The sequence below is a fragment of the Thunnus albacares genome, chromosome 10 (assembly GCF_914725855.1).
Source record: "Thunnus albacares chromosome 10, fThuAlb1.1, whole genome shotgun sequence".
Classification (NCBI taxonomy): Eukaryota; Metazoa; Chordata; class Actinopteri; order Scombriformes; family Scombridae; genus Thunnus; species Thunnus albacares.
In genome coordinates this window covers 29,582,297-29,601,126 of record NC_058115.1, presented here as the reverse complement: position 1 = coordinate 29,601,126, position 18,830 = coordinate 29,582,297, and the positions used below count along the sequence as shown (strand labels likewise).

The following is an 18,830-nucleotide window of genomic DNA, read 5'->3' as shown; positions in this document are numbered from 1 at the left end:
TATACAGGAGATCTAAAGACAAATAAGAACATTTTCATCTGTGTGCATCCAGCATGGAAATAAGTTTGCAGTGTGTTTAGCCTAGCTTAGCACAAAGACTGGCAGCAGAGGGAAACTGCTAGCCTACTGCTGTTAGAAGTGGAGGAAAATACACCATCCATCAACATCAGCTTATACAGATGTTCAAGGAGGAAGAAAAAGACTTAAATAATGTATAACTTTTCAGCACATAAGGCATGAATACAAAAATATTAAAAGGGAAAAACCGTAATGCAGTGTATTACAACAAATCACGACATGCTGGCTGACTTTTTATAGATCTATTGTTGCATTAATGTGGTTATAAAATACAGTGTTTTGTCTGCCTGCAGCCTGAACTAGAATAATACCAGAGTCCAACTGACAGCTGGGGGGTGAGCAGAGTTAACGAGCCAAATCATACAAAAAACAAGTTAAATCTCAGGAGGACTGACAGCAGAGAAACCTGCGAGTGTTGAATTAAGAGGAGTACACACAGAGACGTGCGTGTGTGTGTGTGTGTGTGTCGCATAACCAAAAAGCTTAGTTTCCCTCCTCTATCTGTCTCCAGGGGCGATGATAAACTAGAGGTTACTTAAAGACATAGACCAGTAAAAGAAAGGTTAAAGAGGAAAATCCCAGAAGTGCTGTTCAGAGACCAGCAGAGGTGTCACTACATCTGGAGCCAAGAGTCACTAATCTGTGGCAAACTTTAATGGCAGCAAGAAGTGGGCACAAACTTTCCGTACATTTTCAGATCGAAATCAGGGTGGATCAAACTAAATAACCTATAAGACATTAGATCTTACATATGATGCAGCTCTGACCCAGATAAGGCTTCAATTTGGGACTTCTGGGATTCAACTGGAAATGCCACAAAGTATTTTAGTCAGTCGTGGCCTGTGGCACTGATGGCACTATGTTAAAGATGGAAAACAAGATATGGTTCATTTGGTTTGTTGGTAATTAAGTATTTGGCCTTGAAATGAAATATTTGGGCCACAGTTTAATCTGATTTTTGAGTAATTACTGAAACTATAAATCCCTGCCCTGTATCAGCACAAACTACCATGAAATGCAAAATTTCATATTGAAACTGTGGGATAACAGTTGTTTCAGTAGCTAATCTTATGGGGCTTGTGCCAGTAGTTTGACATATAAACTGTTAAAAAAAAACAAAAAAAACATGCATGCAGCATATGTGTTTGGGTGTAACACATCCTGCCATCTGCCTCACTTACTGAAGTTACAAAATCTATGTTTTGGCAGAATGAAGGAGCCTGACTGAAGCTGAGGAGGCCTGTCAATCAATGCAAGTATGTCCTGTTATGATCTGGCTCAAGTAGCGACAACAAAAGGGACACAGGTTAACTAAATATTTAAAGTATGGGGTGTGGATGTCAGTAGGATCAGTGTGTGATGCATGGGTGGTGAGGGTGTGTGTGTGTTGGAAGGTGCGTGAAACCAAAATAAGGCAGCATAACTAAACCAAGACAGGTATCTGAGGGGAGAACTGGGAGCTGCAAACAGCAGCAGCAGCAACAAGCAGTCAGAGGGGACCAGCTGCTCACTGCGGCCAGGTTTTATCACCTGGGAACACTGGCACCAGTTGATCCCAGTTGGGCCAACGAGCCACCTGCAGAGCAGACAGGACAGGGGGGGTCATCACAGCCCTGATGTCTTGGAACAGTAACTGTAATTTCAGACGGGGGTTTTGGGGTTTTCTCATTCACTTTAATAGAGTGGTGACACTTTTGGGAGTCAGAGTGTCATAGTTATCAAAAGAAGTGTATCTTTAACCCAGATAATCTGGTATCACTGGTTTCCTTATTTTTAATGAGAGCACTAGATTTGTTTTTAGGTCTTATCAATTCTGGTCCAGGGAGCAGACCCGACAGTTTTGGGGAAATTTGGGGAACAGCTTCACTTGTTTCTTTATTTTTTTTTTTTATTAGGGTCTTACTAATAAAATCTATGATCAACTTATAAAATATAACATATTGTCACACATTATATAACTTGGTTTAAATTGGCTCCAGTTTGACCAAAAGCTACTTAAATAACCAATAATCCAATAATCCAATATATAACAATCACAGGGTGCATTTATCTGCATGACGTTTATTTTTACTTTTAATACTTTAAGTACATTTTGATGGTAATAGGCTACTTTTGAATACTTTTTCCACCACTGCTGTTCAAGTACCTTTTTAAAATACTGAAGTAACTGCAGATGTGTTAGTTTCTATAAGAGAGTGAAACATGGACTTTATGCTCAATCAGACGTTGTAGCATAAAAAAGGATTAAACAATGATGTGCTTCTCAATGGTCATGTGATCCATTTTTTCTGGGAACATTTGGCTTTGAAGATCAATAAACTTTCGCAATCTATAGTAAGCATCTATATAAACAGTACGTGCAGTCTACATTAGACTCTGGGGAGTTTGTATGTTTGCACAGATTCAGACCACAGTTTGCCTCTTGTGAACCACTCTGTGATGCTGCTAATTGGTGATGAATGTGCACTCCTAAGTTTGAGTGTGTGTGCAAAAATTAATCTTAGTGTGTGTGTGTGTGTGTGTGTGTGTGTGTGTGTGTGTCACATGGGCGGGGTTGACAGCCGTTGCCATGGGGACAGTTAATACCAGGGCTTTGGGAGATGCTCCCCTGAGTGTTGTTACTCCCAGTTTACGAGTGTTGACACCATCTGTAGTTTTATATCCAACTGACATGGATCACAGTCTGCAAATTTCTGGCTCTGCAGTTTTTAAATCACCATCACACAAAAACAGCTGGTTCCTTTTTCGGTTTTCTGGAGTAAGAATGACTGATTTCCTGAGGCACAAGTCATCACGGAGCTCTCATCCAGTTTTTTTTTTTAATACATTTCTTGTAGTTTGATATTTACATTTGTGGAGAGATATGTCAGTTTCCATCAAGACGAAGTGAATTTATAAAAATCTCTTCGCATCTAACCAGTTCAAAGCAACACTAGAAATAACACAAACCCAACTCCTCCCAGCTGAACACCCTGTACAAAACAGACGGATGACAGATAGTATCTCTGCCTCAGACATGTCCTCATTGTCAGGACGGGTGTCCGAATAGTCTATGAGGAACTCGGTCTAGTAGCTGAAAAAACAGCATACATGCACAGCAGTATGTGTGTATATACTGTACATAAAGGCTACAAGCAGTGGTTGCTTTCACTATTGATCAGTCTGCAGATTAATTTCTTGATTTAAGCTCCAAAGGATATTTAGTTAATCAGTCTCATGGGAAAGCAGCAGATCTAATCATATCATAGCATGTTGGAACCAGGCATTTTGGATTGAAAAGTGACAAAGCAATTGATTGTAAAGTTGTTTTTTTTTCCCTCTTTGCTCAGTGGACTAATGGATTAACTGACTAATCATTTCAGCCCTAATATGTAGTTGTTTATATTTCAATGTTCATGTAATGCTACTTCTTTTATCCCTTTTTTTTTGTGCATGTTTGTTAGTACTGCTGTAGTTGTCCTGAAAGAGACCACTCCATCAGGATAGAAATGTTTCATCAAAGGACAAAGGTGACTCAGAACAACTTTGTATTGATTTGCAGTAACTCTTCCCTCTAAAGGGACAAGTGGATCCAAACCATTCCAGCAAAATGCCCCCCAACAGCATGACAGAGCCCCCAGATCCCCTCACTGTAGGGGTCAAGCATTCAGGCCTGTACTGGTTTTTCCTTTAATTTGCCACCCGTCTGTATGTATGTATCTATGAGCAGTGAAAAGTGCTGAAATATGAAAGCATATTGTAATTAAAACTTCCATAAGCCCCTCTTCTGAACAGCAATAATCCAATCATAGCCATAGCAAGACACTGTCAAGATTTGGATGCTGCACATCCACAGAGAGTTTAGGGGGCCGTGTCACGACTTTCCAAAACCAAAACCACAAGAACAAAAGTGTGTGGAATTGAACAGTGTCTGTTTAAACGTTAAAGCTGCAAATGTTAGCATGGCCGGCTAACGAGGCTGCAAAGGTTCAGTTACTTTTTAGCATTTCAATGCAACTCAAAATTATGAAAAATCTTGCAATTACGATAAACTTGTAAATGATGTCATAATTATGTAGAAAGGATCTTTGATTTTCAAAGTTGGAACGAAGCCAGGAGTAGCTCAGCAAAATGCAATGAAATGTCCCCTTAGTGTAAATACTCAGGCAGTGATTAAATGCTTAATATCTGAAGCTTTTTAACATGTGGAGCTATAGTGGAATCCAAGAGTGTCCTCATTCTGGAGCTGAAAGATTTTTTTTTTTTTTTGTGCTGCCACCTTTGTGTCTTGGTTGATGAATTATTGACCTTTCCTTTCTCTGCCGGTCTCTCTGCCCTGCGTCACGCAGAGCAGTAATAACCTGAAGCTATAATATTGCCAAACCCGTGAAGGGCCAGAATTGAAAGTAAATGAAAAGAAATAAATAAGACAAATGAATTTATAAAAGACAGGAAGATAAAACTGTAAGCCTGCAAGGTTTTTCATCTCTGAGGTGCAATGTTCTCCAACTCCAAAGGTTCAATTTCATGGCTGAATGCAATTTCAGTCGACTGCTGTCATATAATACTCACTGTAATGTTCAAGTTAATTGTAATTTAATGATGATGACCAAAGTTTGAGATCCTGTCTTTCATAGAGCTGATATACAGTACTGACAAGGTTAAACACTGAACTGATTAACAGTAGCCGTGCTTACTGTAGATAGGAGGCTTTGATTTTTCTGCTGAGGCAAGAGAGGAGACGGATGGGGAGGCTGCTGTCAAAACCAGCAGTACTGAGCATATCATGCAGAACAGGGCTGCTCTCGCTGTCGCTCCACCCATGGCTGTCGAGACACATCAAGAGAATCGGGCACTGGGGCTCTGGGAAAAAAAAAAAAAAAGCCGTGACACTTGCCGATCCCTCCACTTACCTCCTCGCTGTATCGAACCGCATCCACTGGGTCACTCAGTATGAGGAAAATCTTGTTCTTTCACGGTGCTGGCTCAGACTCCCCTGATCTGCTGTAACCCCCACAGCTGTCAGCATGTTCAGATGACATGGAGGGGGTTATCTGAGGACAGTTGTATCACGTAATCTCCCTAAAAATATGGAGTTGCCTCACACTGTCTGGACTTCTGCTTTGATCAGTTATGAAGCGGTGCCGGCAATTACAGCACTGGTGATCTCAAGAGGAAACTATACCCAGTGCAGTAGTGGAAGTAGTATTCAAATCCTTTTATATCAAGTAGCAATATCACAGTGGAAAACCAGAGGTCCTGCATTCAAACACTTCTTTAAAGGTGCAGTGTGTAGAATTTAGTGGCATCTAGCCAAAACAGGAAATATAATATTCATGAGTATGTTTTAATTAGTGTATAATCACCTGGAAATAAGAACTATTGTGTTTTTGTTGCCTTAGAATGAGCCCTTTATATCTCCATAGGGAGTGGATGCTCTTCCACGGAGGCCACCATGTTATAATGTTTCTACAGTAGCCCAGAATGGACAAACCAAACACTGGCTCTAGAGAGGACCTTTTGCGTTTTTCACAAGTTTTGTGGCCACCGTAGGTTCTCCTACACACTTGGAAGAGGAGGGTGAGGGGTATTCAGTTGGTTGCAATCTGCAACTTCACTGCTAGATGCCACTAAATCCTAAACACTGGTCCTTTAAGTAAAGGTACATTTATAATGGCAGCAAAAATGAATAACAGGTAAAAGTACTTAGTTCATAGTATTTGTACATAAAATTGATTGTAGGTACAACATTGAATGTTTTTGCTGAAGCTAAACTACTTTTCTGTTGAGTTTAAACTTCAACAATGCAGCACATGATCTTATTTGTTTGATATGTAAAATCATAATTAGTAAAGTAACCTGTAACTACAGCCATCAGATTTTATTTTTAAAAAAAGCAAAGTGAAACCACTCTAGTAAGTGGCTCAAGTAAGGAGAGTACTTGTAAATATCTGATGTTACTTTCTAGATCTGACTCTAACATAGAATAAATCAACACTTATAGAGAACAGGCCCCATAGTCTGATCTAACAGACATTAAAAGAGGATGACTGATGATTGTCGATGCCAAGAGTGAGACTGAGGATCCTCAAAACTGTTGTGTTTCTGGGCTTTAAGGAGATAATGTCATGTCTGGACCAGGACCTGTCATCTCATCGTCATGTTTACTGTAGGTGGAAGGTGGCTACGCTTGTTCAACTTTGATTTGATGGAATTCCTTTTTAAAATCTTCAAATCTCATCTCTTTTTCTCTTTTGATCAGTGAAGAGCGATGTGCAAAACATTCAGATAGAAACTTATAAAAAGAAATTGGCTCATGTATCTGAACACGGATATACATAAATAAACGTAAAAAGCATCCTTCTATCTTCTACAACATATTTAATACAAACACATGGGACGCTCCTGTGGTTCAGGGGTTCAGACGCTGCAGTGTTTCCTCGTTTCCGGTCACTTCTCTACTATTGTTATCTAATAAAGCCATAAAATAAAGCAAAAGTGTGTAGAGACCCAGTTGATTCACTCAAACGACTGGACATGACAAACTAGTGAAACAGGCATAATAGCCATATAGTTTAAAACACTAAAGTTTAAAAAAAAAATACAATGAAATGCAGTATTCGCAGAAGCAGCTCATGATGTGCAGTCAAACATTTAAACCCAATAATAATAATAACATTTTGAATTGTAGTGGAAATATGAAAAATATGTATAAAATCTAGATGTACAAGACATTTAGAATATTTCCATTTAACATGATGATGCAGCCAAAACGAGGAGTGATGGGATTGAAAATGTCACTCAGTGCAACATCCTAACATTTCAGTGAAAAAACAAGCTGACAAGCAGAATAAACACAACGCTGTCAGGTGAAACTGTATATTATCTACCGCGCTGTATTTGCTGAATATCTACAGCAGTAGTTTGACCTCCTTCAGGCTTCTAAAAATGATCTGTTCTGTTTTTATTATGAAGTCACAACCAAAAAAGGTTTTAAACCACTTCATTACATCCAAACACCCTTTTAGTATCTCGTCCTGATTTACTGCCCTGACTCTGGATGCCCCCGCTGGTGTAATTACAGCACTATGGGGTAAAAACATCAGTGATGGAAAATAAAAGGCAGATCCACAGTCTCCATACCGTGGACTTTATGGTTAATGAGTCAATAATGTGGTTTTCCTCTTCTCATTTCACACATCTGAGCACTCCGCCTACAGATACCGACTGAAATAGCTTCCATCTAATGGTCCTGAGAAAGCAAACAACACATCGCATCCTGTTGCCTTCTGAGAGTAATTTCTCCTCGAACTGCGAGCGGCGAATAAAAACCTCAACTCGGTTTCTGCACCGCAGGAGGGGCCATTGATAGAAAATGAAGTCATACATTTATAATTTCAAATGAATATCGGTATCAGTGCCACTGCGGAGGGGATTAAAGATGTTCATTTATGTTTAATGTTCATGCATTTAATCACAATGAAGTCTATTTATATTGCTCCTGTGGATACTGTGCTGATCCAGGATTTGATCTTATCATTTTCACAGTCAAACAAAACAATGACTGAACATTATAAGCTCTATAAACGCAGAGCTTTGGGTTGTGCGTGTTTGTTATGCTGTGTCCGTCCCCTGTACGTTCAAAACCTCATCTAGAACTCTACAACTAATGGCGATGCAGTAAAAATCTATCAGCTCCAGCTTCGAACGTCCAATCCTGAGCAGCTGTGAGGCGGCAAACCCTGTCACGCTTGAAACTACTTATGTGTGAAATTGTGTTTGAAAATAATCCATTATTTTAATCTTCTTGGAGTAACAGATTCACCACAGCTTCAGATACATCAGGTGTCAAAGGAGAGAAGACAAAACTGACTTTGCGATAAATAATTCCAGGTAATGTTTCTGTGTAATATAAGTCATATTTCTGCAAGTCAAAAATCTTTTGTTGTACAATCCGTCATCTTTCCAACCAACCTAAAGAAGCCAAAAAAGATTTGCAAGTGCAGTTTCCAGGTGTTTGTTTGTTTGTTTGTTGTTTTGGGGGGCTGGACTGCAACAGCAGGGCCAGCCCTATAAACACACCTGACTGACTGACTGACTGCCTGATCAGGTTACACCGCTAGTTGGTTGAAGCTTGGGACAACCAAGTATCCCAGAATGCATTTCTCACTGACCGGCAGGGATGGCAGAGATTTTGAACCAGGCTAAAAGCTGTTGTAATTTTCGCTGTAGGACTGCTAATATGTCACTTAAGTCTTAATATATTTAAGACTTCAGTTTTATTTTATTAAACTAGATAACAGTTTGGATTTTTATTACAGACTGAATAACATAATTTCCTGCATCTCTCTGTCAATGAGGTTATTTTCTCCTGAGAAAAGTGTTAGTGGAGCTTTGACTTGAGAAGATTTTGTCACAGTACAGTCAGGTAGTTGTGTTGAAGCTGAGCTGCTGCTGTTCTAGTTGCAGAATGACCGTACTGCGTCCTCAGAAGTTCGTACTCCTGAGTCGAATTTGCCAAGTCTGAACTAGCAAGTATGCAATCCTGAACTTGGCGTACTTGGTGTTGAGAAAGGCCTTGTGTCAAACTGGCTTCAGTCAAAGAACGGCGCATTTCCTGGGGGCCTGGTCGCCATGTGTCAGCACTTCCTGTATCCATCATTTCAAATTAAAAGCCCTCTAGCGTTTCATACACAGTCCAGCCATATACTAGGTTTTGACCTAGTCTTGTTTTTTTGTACATTTGTTTTTCCATTAATATTTTATTTACTAAAAACTAATTTTTCTAAGAAGGACAACCTGGTCCTGCAGCAAGCTGAGTTTTATATTGATGAAGGATTTTCTCTACAAGCATCGAAACACTGTATTTAGACTGGTTTACTTTTTGCACATATCCAGAATAACTGCAAATCTCCCCCACTCTGATTTTTGGGTATTGAAAGTATAAATTCATACTTCAGACAGGATAAAAACCATGCTGGACATTGGCTGAATGTATATCTGCAGCTGTAGAGTGAGCAGATGGACACCTGAGGCCTCGCCACTGACTGCCTGACATTTAACATCTGCCACACTGCTGTAAGGCACTTAGTGACAAAACAGTGTTTATGTTACTGCTGTTGAACTTTTCATTGACCCAAACTTGTTTTTTTCGTATTGTCCTGCTAAAACTTTAATTCAAAGATGTGTATTTGCCAAAAGGAAGCAACTCACTGGGTGATAAACATTGCACCAAAAAAAAAATCATTTTTTTTGTTTTTTAGTTGCTGTGAGCTCAGGGTGAATATCTTGGCTGATGGGTTTTTCTGCTCTGTTCTAACAGTTGTCTTGTATGAGCCTCGAATTGTTTCTACTATATTTTGTCTTTTGCAACTTTCAGTTTAAAACAGACAAGTTTATGGCTCTCAGCAACGTTTTATTATTTTGATGAGTTAAACACTTGACCTCAGAGATGAATAGAACCAGTTTACAAGCAGCATTGTTGAGAACATTTTTACGTTATATTATGTACTGTGTCAAGTTAAGCTTAGATTTGAAGGATAAGAAATGAGAATAGGCTTCCTGTTATGAAAAACAAAGTAGCAGCTGATAATCATCGTCTTGTTATTCATCTGGTCGCTTTTGGCCACAAGAGGGCAGAAGAACTTTACAACAAGCCGACAAACCTGCCGCCCCTTAACATATTCTCACCTTTTAGGGTTATGGCTAACATGTTAACAAACCAAACTTTATTTACTCATCCAGCAACGTTAACATTCATTTTATGTGTTGCATTCACCTTTTAAATCTGGTTTGGTTTTAACCTGCTGTAAGAAATATCAGGCTCTTTCACCACCAGATGTTCCACTGTCTTCACCAGCTAGTCACCAACGTCTGCCAGCTGTTCAGTGCTGAACAGGTAGCGTACAGAGGGTTTATCAAAGCCTGCAGCTGCTGGTAACAAGGCTCATGTGAGAACTGAGACTAAAAAATAACAGCAAATATACTATAGAACCAAAACAATGAGCTGAAAGAGGCTAAAAAAGCTTTGAAATTCTCTGTGGGTTCATTCCTGCTAGTTACTACTTTGTCATTGCAATATTTGATTAATTGTTAGTTGATTATCTTTAAAAAGGCACTGTGAAAGATGCAAGAAGAATTTGTTCTATAATGTTTGTTTTCTCTATTTAAATATAAAGTTAAATAAACAGCCAAAAACAACAAAAAAACCCTACAGAAGTGTTCAGGTTGTACCAGCAGGTTAACTAAACAAATCCATACAGCACCAGTAGCACTTTTAAAGGCATTTATTGATGAAATACACAGTTAGGTTTTGACAAAAGCTTCTGTAGTTTTGTAAGTAAGAAATTCCAGCCCCATTCTAGACCCCAAACTCCTTGAATTAAATGTGGCAATGGAAACCAGTTCATTACATGTGCAATAAATAACAATAATACAAAAAGGAGGCAAGGAAATGACACCTGAATAAGTGCCTGTGTTAACCTGAAAAAAAAAAAAAAAAAGAAAAGGTCTGAGGAAAAATTGTCACAGAAAAAACGGGGAGGTAAGAAAAGAGAGAGAGAGAAGAGACTAACATAAAATCCAGTCGTTTTTGTATTTCGGGTGCATTAGTGTATGTTCTGAGATTTCCTGGTCACCCTCAGGACCAGAAGGCATTTAGTGACCTGAGGACCTGACTGGAAAAAAATAAAAGTTAAAAATAAAACAGTGGAGTTCTATGCTGAAACCTGGAACCATCTGAGAACCGTATATTGCACATTTTCCTTGCAAATACAATAACCACGTTGCCAGATTCACACAATTTTAGTTTTTTTTTTTTCTTTTTTTTTTTGAGCTTGACCTAAAAAAGAACACACACGTGTTTGTTATACATAGACAGAGCATTGCAAAGACATTAACACAGTTGGAATAATACAAAAAAAAAAAAGGGAATTCCATTGCAAATTCATAATTTAAGCCATTTTATGCATCAGTCCGGTAAAAGTTTTCTCAAAGAAAAAGAAAAAATACAAATTTGAGCAAACAGGAGAAAAAAAAAATCTCTTCAAAAAAAATAATTAACCAAGAAAACTGCAGAAGTCACTTTTTCAGCATAAATAAATAACAATAATACAAAACTGGACAGATTTATTGATGACATCTGCTATGGCTCATGGGGGCATGCCACTGTGAGGCTTGGTAGCGTTTGACCGATTTTTTTCCCCCCAATTTATTTGGGAATTTTACTGAAACCAGCGTTTTCAGTCTCTAGCACTCGCACACAAATGTCAAGGGGAGTCATTTGCAACTACTGCGTCTTTCGCTGATCCTACTCTCAAGTTCAAAATCTCTAAAAGCATCAGTCACAATCCTGAAGTGGTAAAACAATCCATAATTTAACCAGTCATTTACTCTTCAAAACTGCACCACCCATGGCGACGTGATTCAGTGCATTTGAGCCTTTTTCAGAGCCGGCAGCAGCAGCAGCAGCAGCAGCAGCAGCAGCGCCATGCCAACCAGGCCAGACGGGAGAGTGTGTGTGTGTGTGTGTGTTTTAGTCCGTATAGCCGTCTGAGTGACCCTCGAGGTCTCCTTCGCTGTCAAACAAAGCCTGTCGTGAGATTACCGAGCTTTACAGAGAAAACTCAGAAATGAGGGAGAGAGTGAGCTGGGCAACAAAAGAAAGCTATCACACACTCCCAGAGTGGACACTTATTACAGCGGAGTAAACACAGAGGAGCCATTTTAAGTTACCAGGAATGATTCTGCTGCCCACAAGCTTGAAATGAATGTTGCTACCTTTTTTTTTTTTTTAGAGAGACATCTCCCCGAGTGCAGGAACTGTGCACAAAGCAGCTCAGATGAATGGTTTGCTCCTCTTCATGACATGGTTGTAGAGTAAACTACGATCTGCTGGTACTGTCAGTCCAGGTGAAGCAGCAAAAACCATCTTGAAGCAAAATTTCACGCTGCTTTTTGCCCTTGAGATTCAGACTGATCCTAGCGGGAGATAAACAGGCCGACAGATGCTCAAGGTCAAAGGCAGAGAAGACGAGCACGAGAGCTGACATTCTGACAGATCACGGCCTCCCCGCATGCCGAAGACCTTTTTTCGAGCGCCGATACCGAACCCTATCTGCAGCCCGGCAGAGCAGAGCCTCCTGTAAGCCTCTTAGCTCGGCTGTCAAGCGTAGCATCACTGATGTTTCAATGTTGGTGTCAATAATAAGTGTGAACATCGATCCGTTTCGGTGCACGGGAGGTGAAGAAGGATGCAGCCAGCGGGGTGTACACACACTGGTGAGAAGGTCAAATCTCCAGAGAGTTCAGGAGATCTTTGAGAATATAAAAGCAAAAATCTATTCTATGTGATTTTTTTAAAGGAAAAGATGCCAATTATCTGTTAGAGATTGAAGCAAGTCTCAATCTGACTCTGAAAGGCGCAAACATCTCACCAGAGAAGCCTATAATAAGTGTGAGTTTCTCTTTGAGGCAGGAAATTGCAGCTAGCACACCCAATTTCTCACCAGGTTTCTTTTTATTTTTCCCAGCATCAGCCCCGTCACAGTCTATGACTTATTTAGAATTCCCTCTGTTTGCTTTCCCGAGCAAGCCTGGGCAAGTGGGTAGACCGAACCCAACAAATCAATGAAAGATGGGAGGGGGGGGGGAGCCAGCACCTTCTTTATCTGCACAGCAAGACAGCTCTGACAAGAGAAGACACCCAGGGACTCGAGTCACGTACAGGTGCAGCGCAAAGACGTCTGAAAACGGGCGACAGGAGAACTTTGCAACACAGTGCTTTTCTGTCTCTGACTGGATCGTTCTTGAAGAAGTCTGAAGTTTGAAACGAGGAGTCGTTAGCACCGTGGAAAGCACCAGAGGCAGAGACAGACAATTGCTGACCGTAACTGTGGAAAAGCCCCTTAAAAAAAAAAAAAAAAAAGAAAAGAAAAGAAGACGCTACTGTTTCCTATCAGGTTCCTCGTCCGTCACACAGATCACAGGATTCTCGGAACAATACTCAAAGTGAAAGGTGTTGTTCACACTGCAAACTTTTGTGCTCACATCCAAACATCAGGGTTTTTTTTGTGTCATATATATACACTGAAGAACCTGCAAGCTGTAAAAGGAAAAGAAATCAAAGTGGATGTCGACTGCTGTGAAAAGACAATGTTCTACTTTTGAGATGGTGACAGAAAAGGTGCACAAGACCATTATTTTAGAAGAACATCCTTTTTCTTTTTAAGTTTGTGCACATTGTGTCTTTTGCACCTTTTTTGCCACCGTCACATCAGTAAAATATGTCAACTTACAGTCTTCCTCTTGCTTGATTTCCTACCTTTATAGTGTGTAGATTTGATTTTGTGAAACTATACAGTCTTTTTAGCCTTCTTTCCATCATTATGTGTAAGATGGTTTTCTCAGATAAATGGTTCAAAATGTATAATTTGTTATGGCAACACTGCTGATTCATATCTGATCACTCAAACAAGTTTCATGCCTCATGTTTTCATCTATGTGGTCGAGAACTGAATTAAAAAAATTCTCGTCACACCAATTAAGAAAATCTGATGTAGAGAAAACTTGAAAATTGGAGCCAGTGCAGTGTGAACACAACCGAAGGAAAAAAAACAAAAAAAGAACACATGTGTTTCAATGCCAGTCCTTCTTAACATCACCAAACTAAATGTTCCCCATAATACAGCAATGTATTTGTAGTTAAAACTGTGTTTGCAGTCGTCACTGTTGTAGCACCTTTGTGGATGTTTTACAGCTTAATCTCCTGAAGAAGAAGCTGATGTACATTTAGGAGATTTTAATCTTTAACAGACTGCTAACAAGACAACCATGAGGTGACAACACCTAAACATTAAAAAGACTCAGTATGGGTGAATAAGTGAAGATCATGGACTGAACTTACTGATATCTGAATGATACAATAATGATTAATAAGCAGGACGGCTGATCTCAGGGTCAAACAGCATTTTCTTAACTTAAAGTTGCAAACAATCAGATCACTGATGTGGACCTCAGAATTTACTCACTATTGGCCTTATTTCTATAAAATAACCTGTGTATTAGCCTTTAGAATAGTATTGTAAGGGTGCAACAACACCAAATCTGCACTTACAGAAAGACAAAATAGCGCACATTTACATTATGTTTTGGGGGGATTTTCACCAAGCACTGACATAATACTCTTCCATCAGCTAATCAAACATGTAATGCCCAATGTTTTTGGTTTTTAATGACTTTCACACAGGCTTTTTTTAAGCCTAGATTAAAAAAAAAAAACACACATTTTAGTTCCTTTGTTAGTTTCTACAAACAAATGTTTGCTGCTGCAAGAGTTCAATCACAATGTCCACAGAAATAATAGCGAAGAGAAACAGACTCGCAGTAACTGAGAAATGGAAAAAATGCAGATTGTGTTTGCTGCAAATTATATTTTAATAATCAGATTTCACTTAGACTTGCAGGTAGGTAAACCAGGGTCCAAGCACCCGTAGGTCATTTGCATTTTAACCTTAAAAAAAAAAAAAAAAAAAAAAAAATCATACTTTCCATTTTTTTTGTCACAAAAAACCAAAAACAATGGTCACTTTACATAGGTGACTGGATTTAAGGGCCTCGAAACTTTAACTTGTTACCACAAGAAGTGAAACTGAAACATGCAGAGATGATATGAAAGACTGAAGGAGGAGTTTTGGTTGAGCTGGTTTGGTACAGACCTGTACTGTAGGCTATAAAAATGTTTATTTAACACGCACGTCATAGGTCCTTATGTAGCAGGGTTCCTACACATGTTTCCCCATTTCCAAATCTGATATACTATCTCCAGATGTTGTATTTAAAGATTATGACAGATGTTGTACAACGGTGAACAAGCTAATTGACACAAAACTGCAAACATCACAATACTGGGAAGGATAAGAGGATTGTGTATCAGATATGGACCAAAGTTGTTGTTTTTTTCATACCTTACAGATTTATTATCCAATTTCAAGACAGTTTTCAAATTAATATTTAATATTTTTCCACATCTTTGGAGCCTACAGATGCGTAGGAACCCTGCAATGGAACATACAAACAAAACACCTTGTTGTGGGCAGATACAATGCACAAAAGGGAAACTAATTAAGTACTGACTGATGAGACAGGTCAGTGAGGTAATACTACTTGAGGTCTGACATGGCGTTTAGGGATCCAGTTGCGGGAACGTTACAGAGGGTTTTAGCAGTTCGCTTTGAATGTTGTGAGTTAAGACATTTTGTTTATGATTAAACAGATCATCAGTTTGCTGCGTCACACAGTTAAGAACAGCATGTTCCTGAGGAACAACCTTCCTCAAGATTAGAAACGTACATTTATAAGCACCAAATGACCAAGCTGTAGTCATTTTATTCAGAATTTCATATCAAAATCTTCAAAAAAATCTCTGTCCCTGTGCGAAACCTGAATTTGTGAATTATTTCTCAAAAACGACTCGTAAATTTTTTTGTCTTGTGAAGTCAACAATATTGAAAACTGGCTATTCTGCAAAAAAAACTCCCCAGTTTTACACTGATTTTTGTGACAAAAACAATATCCACTAGACTTTCAGAAAATGTCTTAAGTTGATTTTCTTAAACACTGCGCAACTTTGCACACTTGCAGTTCCAACTGGCAGTGAGAAGTGACTGAAAAATACCCCAGAAAAACGCAACAATGTGACATCAGTAATCTGCACTCACTGCACTCCTGTTTACCAAACCGGCCCCCTGTATGCTGCTTCACGCTAAAGAAGTCCAGCTCTGAAGAGAAAGCTTGTAGTTTTACCATTTTGTTTATATTTTGCTTTGTCCAATCACTTCCTGTGTGTGTGTGAGGGAGTACCCATACTTAAAACCTAACTGTAATGAAGGAAAACAGGATGAGAAGCTTTGTTGCAGACGAGTGTGTGTTTTTTACATCTACAAAATAATTTCATTTCTATTGCAGCTATTTGCACAATACTTAATCGAATTTAGCAGAGGGAAAAAAAAATGCATGTTATAAGAGTTCAGAGTGCCAAACACATCTGCTGCTAGCAGCTCAAACCAAAAGCTGTAAACATGTGGGTGTATAAGTATTTACCAGCCCGTTGCTGCTGAGAGACTGCAGAAACACAAGGACGGATATTAAGGACTGCATGATGTGAAAATGTGAGATTATAATCAATAAAAAAATGCAGCTTCTCTGCCCATATGTTTAATTTTTATGTCTTGCAGGCATTTTTAAACATGAATGTTGTGTGTAGCATTATTGTTCAGATAGAGTTTCTTGTTTATATTGTAAAAAAAACAAAAAAAAAAAAAAGGAAAATGATAACTGTAGTAGGAGAAGGTAGATGAGATGAGGAGCGTGGGGGTTGGGGGATAGTTTTGAAGCTTTCTCCTTATCTGCCATGTAATGCTATGAGAGCAATGTAACATACGTAGACCCCACATACACACAAATGGCAAAGGATTTGATATATTTGTTTTTGTGTCTTTCTCCGACAACATAAAGATGCATTTATATATTTTGATACTGATAGTGAGTCTGTCTTTAAAAATCCTAATTTATCACCTCCGGACAAGTCGCCCAAAACATATAGATAGCACTTCTGGGATCCACTCTTTTTTTTTTTTTTTAACAGTCTAAAGTCTCTCTTACTCTCTTCAATCACTCTCTCTGTAATGACATTTTATGTACAATATTGGTATATAGAACATAAATTACTACACAAAATTTTTTAGCCTATTCACAATTGACAATCATCAAGAACCCAATAGCAAATTAGACAAAGCCAACAAAAGAAATAAAAAAAAAAAAAAAAAAAAAAAAAAAAAGATTCAGAGACAAATTACTTGATAAACTGCTTAAGATTGATGCCTGTTATATAACTTTTTCCATATACTTTCTGTGCTCCCAAGATGTGTCGAGTGAATTGTGGAAAGGAAGGAAGAAAAAAAAAAAAAAAAACAACAAAAAAAACAAACACCTTTTTTATATAAAAACGTCCTCCTCTCCTCTCAGTCTTTGTCTCGCGAGGATGAAGCTCAAAAAGACGGTCACGTGATTCCCGACATCTTGTTTGCGTGTAAACAGAGCACCAGTAGTGTCTTGGTTCCATGTGTCTCTTCTGTACAAAAGTATAAATATATGCTTTCTCTCCATTTGTTTTTTTCTTTTTTGTTCTTTTTTTTTTTTTGTTTTGTTCACATATCTAGGATGTAGCGGACAAAAAATGGTTGTTTTAGTTCCTAAAAACACACCAGTGTTGCAGTACCTGTGCTGGAGGTTGCCAGTTCTCGGTGTATTTTGCCCCCCTCCCCCCTTCACCCTTTTTTAGATCCCGATTTTGCTGGCTTGTGTGGACTTTTACCGTCGGGTGTTTGCTTGGTGTTGGTTGATCGTCTTTGCATAAATAAAAAGGTTTTCGGCACAGTCCGCGGCCACTGGGCCAAAAGAAAAAACAACCGTTGTGTCCGTTTTAGCTACAGTAGATCCATCTTGGGTCTGTAATGGAGCAGGAGGGGAGATTTCTGAAATGAAAAGACAAAAACATAACCTCAGCACGAGTCAGTAGAGACTGTTTGCTAAACCCTTCTCCCAAAAAAGAAATAGTCAAAGCACAGCAGGTCTGTAAAACTTTGGATTTATGAATAGACTGAAGTGATGCACATGCAGGGGTTTGGAGGAGTTTGAAGTTCTGCCAGAACCAGAAGGCAAAATTGTAAGAAATCGATTAAACAGTGTGTTGTCTGGGTAGTAAGTTAGTTAGTGGTTTACAAAGGAGCAAAGTGAACCTAGAATTACTCCCAAGGCCAAAAGTTAGCATATCATAAGCTAACTACATAGGATTATGTGGAGTTTTATATAAGTTAGGTCAGCTGTGAAGGAGCTGGTGTCCCAAATGTTTTAATATTAGAGTTTAGCAGCTCTGTCCTACTCTTTATTGGATTTAGGGAAGTTTGCCAAACTTACTGATTTGTTCTAAGCCTCAAAACTTTAACACATGTAAAAGTGGAACATTTTGTTCAAAAATACAAACAATAAAGCATAAGTCTAACCTTTCTGTTGTTTTTCCAAGCAACATATCATGAATTTCTACAGTAAACATTTGAATAACGGTAGGCTAGTTAGGCTAGTTAGCCATTTAGGGCTAATGGCTAACTAGCTCTAATCTGCAATACAACAACACACAGCTGCTCTTTTATTTTCATGTGGCATGGTCTTCTGCAAGAATCACCAACTGATAAGGCTGCTGACTTTTTGCCTGTAGCTTAGCTTATCGTCTTTTTTTGTTAGCATTGTATCAAGTAGCCACCGAGTGCATATTTAAGACCCTTCTGCAGGCCTCTAATGTCGATAGAAGACAGCTGGAAACATTTAATAAGTCAGTTTTCAACCAACGTTACTGTGAATTACCAATGTTAACTGATGGAACTAACCTAGCATTGATTAGCTAGTTAGCTAACTACAGCTAATAAAATGTGTCGGACACAGTTGTCATTTTAGCCTGCAAAATAACAAACTGCTTTTGTCTGAAATAAAAAGGCACCAATAGTTTCAAAAACTACCATGAATTTCAAGTGTTAAATCAGCCTCAATTATTGCAATCTGAATACATGCAGTGCTAGAACGGAAAGCCTGACAGATGTTGAAACAGTAATTAAGGGTCAACAGCTGAGGATGCCAGACAATAATGCAGTTAAATCGATTCAGCTCAGCTGGCTGAAATAATGTTAGAAAATGAAGTTCAGGACAGAATTATAGAGCTCTCA

General features: G+C 38.8%; 1 protein-coding gene across 3 annotated transcripts in view; it reads right to left on the bottom strand.

The window, feature by feature from the left end:
* Nucleotides 1-18,830, bottom strand: part of LOC122990347 (polycomb group RING finger protein 3) — a 119,892-nt gene that overhangs the window by 39,199 nt on the left and 61,863 nt on the right. The window contains exon 10 of one of the 3 annotated variants that reach the window (XM_044363674.1): nucleotides 10,329-17,588. The exons of the other annotated variants lie outside the window; for them this stretch is intronic. Coding sequence (XP_044219609.1) covers nucleotides 17,541-17,588 — 48 coding nt within the window. The 3' untranslated portion in view covers nucleotides 10,329-17,540. Of the gene's footprint in view, nucleotides 1-10,328; nucleotides 17,589-18,830 lie in introns of those variants that run through there. 3 annotated transcript variants of the gene reach the window in all.